Source organism: Gymnogyps californianus, chromosome 2 (genome assembly GCF_018139145.2).
Source record: "Gymnogyps californianus isolate 813 chromosome 2, ASM1813914v2, whole genome shotgun sequence".
Lineage (NCBI taxonomy): Eukaryota > Metazoa > Chordata > Aves > Accipitriformes > Cathartidae > Gymnogyps > Gymnogyps californianus.
The window spans coordinates 56,589,822-56,595,821 of NC_059472.1; the positions used below are offsets into that span (position 1 = coordinate 56,589,822).

The 6,000-nt window shown below is 50.4% G+C and overlaps 1 protein-coding gene across 1 annotated transcript in view; it reads right to left on the reverse strand.

Moving 5' to 3' along the window:
• APCDD1 (APC down-regulated 1) overlaps window positions 1-908 on the reverse strand; it is a 28,742-nt gene extending 27,834 nt beyond the window's left edge. Inside the window, exon 1 of the mRNA XM_050892885.1 lies at window positions 851-908. Coding sequence (XP_050748842.1) covers window positions 851-908 — 58 coding nt within the window. The remainder of the gene's footprint in view (window positions 1-850) is intronic.
• Between the last annotated feature and the right edge of the window lie 5,092 nt (window positions 909-6,000).

Below are 6,000 nucleotides of genomic sequence, written 5' to 3' on the forward strand. Positions count from 1 at the left end.
ACTGGCTTTCTGGAAAGACAGGTTATCTGTTCAAGTGCCTAAATGTGGATTTACAAGCTGAACTTGTAAGTTTAAGTTTAAATATGCTGGCTTTTCTCACTAAAATTTTGCCTACTGTGCAGTTGCAGAGAAATGTCAGTCCAGGGCTAAGCTGAGAGAGTGTCAAAGCAGGACTGTGCATAATGACATCCAGAATCTCTGTGCTCTGCAGCAAAACATTTTTAGTTGGGTACAAGACCCGGTGCTGGCACACCCTGCTGCCTAAGGCTTCCCAGCTAATATCTCCATGGCAAAAACCTCTCCTTCGCCTGCAGGTGAAACGTGGGTCCCGCAGGATGTCTCGGCCAAGCTCCCCGGAGTTCGGTAGAGCCAGCCCTTCGCCCGGTGGTGAGTAAAGCATCTTCGTGTGAGGTACCCGGACCAGCTGCTCCACCCAAGCAGTTACAGGCGTGCAACATAATGCCGCCGACACCGGCTTCGGAGCCGGGCACTTTCTGCGTGATTTTACCTCCAGCGGCTGGCTGCCGCTCCACGCCGCACCCACACGTTTTGCAAAGGGGTGCCGCTAACAAGGGGGTTCAGGCAGAGCCAACAAGGTCTCTGCCCGCTTCGGCATCCACACGGACCTCTCCTCTGCCAGACCCCCCGGCCCGAGCAGCCGGGACCCAACGCCCGCGACCATGACGGGCGATCGCACCCACCCGCGACCCTCTGCCCCCACCAGCGAGCTTATGGGGGCCCCCCTCGCAACCCAGCCCGGCTTTTCGGGCGCACCACGTCTAGTCACCCAGCGGGCGGGGACCCCCAGGCAGCCGGCCCGACACCCCCCCCCGCCCGGCTTCGCACTCACCGTGCAGCAGCAGGGCTGGGAACAGGTATCTCATCAGGCTGCCGTACGGGGCGGACATCTCCCCGCCTCGCAGCGCCCCTTCCCCGCTCCTTCGCTCCGGCCGCCGCCACCTCCCGCCGCGCCGCCCGCGCCTCAGCGCCGCCGCGGGCAGCCCACGGCCCGGCGCTGGGGGGCAGGCGGCTGGCGGGGCCGGGGACCGCCGGGCACCCTCCGGGGCCGGGGGCCGCCCCTCCCGCCTCCTCAGGGCTCCCGCTCCGCACACCGCCGCCGCCGCCGCCGCCCTGGCAGGGCTCCGGCTCGGCCGCTGCCGCCGCTCGGTACCCGAGGATGCCCGCTCCGCCGCCGCTGCCGGTCCGTCCCCCGCCGTCTCTGCGGAGCGCAGAGGCGACTCCGCTTCATATTTCCCCTTCCAGCAGGAGGAGGAGGAGGAGGAGGAGGAGGAGGAGGAGGAGGGGGCGGGAGGTGGGGACTCCTCCCGGGGCGGGGAGGGGGGCGGCCCCGCCGCTCGGTTGGCGGCCGCGCCGGACAGCGCTCCCACGGCGGGGGAAGGGGCGCCCGGGACCCGCCGGCCGCCTCCGCAGGGCGCGGGTGGCGGGGACGAGACGCAGCGAGCACCGGGCTGTGGGGGGCGGCGGGCAGGCCGGGGGTTGTGAGATCGGGCGGCGGGTGGGATGTGCCCGCGGGGGGCTGCAGGACGCGTGGGAGAGCGTGGGGGGGGGGGGGGGGGGTGTCCGTCCTTCCTCAGCTGCGGGGAAAGCGGCCCGAGCAGGGACGGGAGGTGCCGGCAGGGCTGCGGCTCCCGGTGCCTGAATCCCGCTTCCCTGGGGCTGCAAAGCGGGTCTTCGCCGCTGCGCCCGTAAGCCGGAGAGAAAGAAAGTTGGCGTGCGCCCTTGCCTGGAAAAGAAACCTTTGCGTGGTTGCGGCTTTCCACGTAAATCAGGCATTTTAAAAGCTAAAAGTCGATGTCAAGGTTGCCTTCTTTGGTGCTGCACTCTTCTTGCACGCTTTTTCCCATGTCTGTTGTTGATTAGTTTTGCTTTTTAGTCTAGTCTTAGGCCCTGGTCATGCAAACGCGCATGGACTTAATGTTGTACATGTGAGTGACTCATGTGCCTGAGTTTAAGCACGGGGCTCTCGTTTGTAATGTCCTCTGGACAGGGACATCATGTTTTCTAGTTTGTGTTTGGACTCATGGGCTCAGCTGTAGGGCCTCATGGCAAAGAATGTGTAACAAATTGGAGGAAATTTTGAGAAAATCAACATAACTGAGTTTTGAACAGCTTAACCGAGCAGAAGTGTTTACACGCTGCATGCTTAAAAAGAAATACAAACAATGATGACTCCTTCCACCTCCCTTGAGAGGGAAGAATAAATTTAGTCTTCCTCACTTATATAGGGAGGAAACTGAGACAGAAACAAGTCAGTGGTGAGTCAGAATTAGAGCTCCGGTGCCTTGGATTCTCAGGGTTATGCTTACGCCTTCACACAAGTATTTTTCAAGCCAGAAAGGATGGTTTCCGAAGCACTTGGTGGCGGTCTGTACAAGCCTGTAGTGGTCAGACACCCTCTCAGTGACCTGGAGAGAGATGCACAGAGAAAAGCAACATCCTTCGAGAAACAGGTGTCCATGAACATGAGCAAGTAACACTGGGTAAGGCTGTAAAAATACCCTTACCCAATGTCGCTTGCTCATCTGCAACCCTTTCCTGTAGTTGCTACAGAGGTGTTTGTCAGGCATGTGTGTGAAGGGAGGTGATTCTTGCCATAGATGCAGTGCATTTGGAAAAAGCCTTGTGTATCGTCTTGGCTGTTTCCAGGACTAATCCAGGGCAAAATTCTGATTTCACCACTGGTAACGATTCTACAGCGGCAGAAACACCCAAGTAGTTTTTCTTTACCTGCAGGTTCAGTAAGTGAAACAGATCCACTGAGTAAGGAAGATAACAATGTTTGCTTAAATACAGTACAAGCATCTGTATTTCTGAGTCTTGAGGACCCATGATGTACTTCAGATCTGCGTGTGACGGTTGCCTCTCCTAAGAGAAGTTCCTGCCAGGGTGATCAGTGAGATAATGCCGGGCGCGCGAACGGGAGATACAAGGAGAAGTGAAAGGCAGCGTATGTGGGAAAGCGGATTGCTCTGTTGTTGGCCATGAGCACCAGATTATTACAAAGGGGTCCTGCCTGGTAGAAGAAGCCAGCTTGAAGGGTCTTACATGTTTGGCAGGCGTACAGGTAATATGGCGGGTAGGAAAGCTCCTAATGTAAGTCACCTGCTATTTACCTGAATGTAAAAGGTAGGCCAGCGTCGCCATGAGCAGTAATGAAGGACTAGCAGTTCTGAAGTAGAATTGTATAAAAGCAGCAACATCTGAAAGGAGAGGCTTTTTCTATAGACACAACCTGCTTTACCATCTCCAGTTCGAGCAACATAGTTATCTGCAAAAAGATGAGGCTGAGAATCGCCTGCAAGAAGTCATTTATCCCAAAAGTCAATTATCCCAGAAGCTCACAGTTTCTCCCCTGGGAAGTGACAGCCCCCCACGGCAGCATCACTAACAGCTTTTCATGAGAGGAAAGGGCAATGACTTTACTGCTCCATTGGCCAACTTGGTAAATTAGGCTCTGCTTGTGATTTACTATCAGTGCAGCTTCAGATGTGGTAATGAAATAAAATGAAATCAATACCCAATGGGTTCAGACATGGGAGAACTTGCCAAAACCAACACAGACTATACTTTGTCTTTTACTCGTCTTTTTTAGTTTGTGTTATTTTAAGGATATGGATTCTTTTCAATCTGATGCACGATATTTTTTTTTAAATATACCCAGTCTTACTTGTTTCATTACTGTGCCCCTGTTCAGAATGTGCTGTAATGGGAAGCAGTGACAAATAACAGCTCTTTGCACTTTGATCTAAGCAGCATGTCACATCAGTGCTCATTAAAAATTGTTTTAACCAATCCAACCATGACTTTCTGAACTTGGGCTCCTGGGGCAGGGTATGTAGCTAATGTAAGTATAATGTAAAATTATTTACAAAGGCACCTCTCGGCCATATTCTCAAAAATATCACAGGGGTCAAAGCGTTTCAAAAAGGAAGTCGTCAGCAGAAGTTTGCACAGTAAGGAGCCTTTTTGGAAAAAAAAAAACCTGATGGGAAATGTACTTTGTGGCTGGGGCCCTCTGCAAAAAGTATTAAAATAGGAAGAAAACTAACTTGTTGGACTTGTTGTGTGACACTTCAAAGATGTAGGCATATCAGCATAGCACTTCTCTAGCTAAAGTGCTGGCTGGTTGGCTGGCTGCCAATGCCAATCTGATGGTGAAAGATATTTAAAAGAGAGAGAGGATGGGAAAGAATGGAGGCAGCAAGCATGTGGGACACTTTATGCTATGGAGAGGAATGGGATGGGGCAGCACTCTGACTCGGTAATGCTTTGGCAGTGCCACAACTATGATTTGCTAATGGCTATATGATGTTTTTAAAAAGACAGTATGTTCTTGTGAATAAGTCAAAGGAGCGGGACGTAAAGATTTATTAGAAAGGAGTCGAGTGACTAATTCGCAAAGAATCAAACGCCTCTCAGATTTCTATTTGTGAATTTTCTGTGACAAATGCATCAAAATAAGTGAAGATTTGGAGAGAAGTTTTCCTACGTGTCCAGCTTGAGTTAGAATCCACAAGACGAGCCTGGAGCCTGTCTGATACATAGAAATACACACTATGTGACTTCTTATTTTGGCTTCAGCTGTTTGAGGGAGAAGTTAAACTGTTTTATGATTTAAAACAAATGGCAATCAGTTTGTTTCTCCTTTCAAATTGGACTGAAAACGCTATAGTTTATGGGGTATAGCAGGGTTTATCAGTCACTGCATCTATCAGTTTTATATTTTTAGAATAAAGTGTTTAAGCTGCTGATTTTTTTCTTATTCTTTGTTAAAAAAAGTAACCGAAAGAGCCTTTGGCAATATTTTCTAGACATTCGGCTCCGAAATTGTGCAGAATATTTCACCTTCCCCTACCAGAGACTTGATCTCCAATGCAGCCACTGAAGCCAGTGGAATTTCATGATTATTTTAAGGGATGCTGAATCTGGGTTTAGTTTTCTCAAGCATGTACCTGTGGTAATGCTCACCTGCAAACTGTGGCTCTGAGATGGTGCAGGTTACCGCAGAGGTCTATCCTTTATTGCTCTTCCTTGTTTAGGTAGATAACTAGTCTGAGAAGTGTATTTTGGAAATGAATTTATTTGAGTCATCTAAGACATAATGCACATGTTGGAGGTCTGCTACCTGGTAACAGGCATAGAAAATATAGGCCAAACATAGTAAAAATGAAGACCTTGCGGCCGTTGTCAAGGTAGGCTCTTTTCCCTCTCTTTTTTTCAGATGCACGCACACACACACACACAGAGAGCCCATCTGCTAGAACAGACTTGCTGGTTTCACAAAAATGTAGTTATCTGAAATAGGTTTTTTAGTTTTCCTAGAACAGTTTGAAAAGTAGGAATAAAGGTATAAAATGACACAAAGAGTAGACCCTGCAGAACTCAGGCCATCCCAGACAAAGAAGTCGAAGAAAGACGTAAAGAACTCAAACAAAGCACATGGCTTTCCATAAAATAAGCTCTCTCCTTCTTGTTTCTCCACTTGTTTCTGGCATTTAAAATGTGCTTGTGATTTGATTGCTCAGAGCCAAAGAGGAGCTTCTCTGTGTAGAATTACTTTACTACGAGCACGGACAATTTCACGGTGCTGTTGCTGCAACCAGAGCTTTAGGGCCGGGTCCAGCTCCCAGTGAGCTCGGTGGGGGTCTTGCCATTGCCTATAGCGAGGGCTGGATCAGGCCCTGGATGAGGCTGTTGGAAAGGCCAGCTGGAACAGCTAGTGCTTGGTGTACACTGACGGCACGCATCTGGAACCACAGCAAACAGGGGCCAAAGGTGTTTCTTCATCCAGCGTACGTACGAGCAGCCACCCTAACCCTCTCCAGCACTGCTGATTTCATTCATTCATGGCACTCAAATACCATGAAAATGAGTGTGGTAAAAATGCCTTCATAAATGTTGCTTATGCCTTGTTTGCACAGTGGCTTTCTGATGTTGTGACTTACTTAAAAAAACCAAACCACCCCACACAGCCAAACC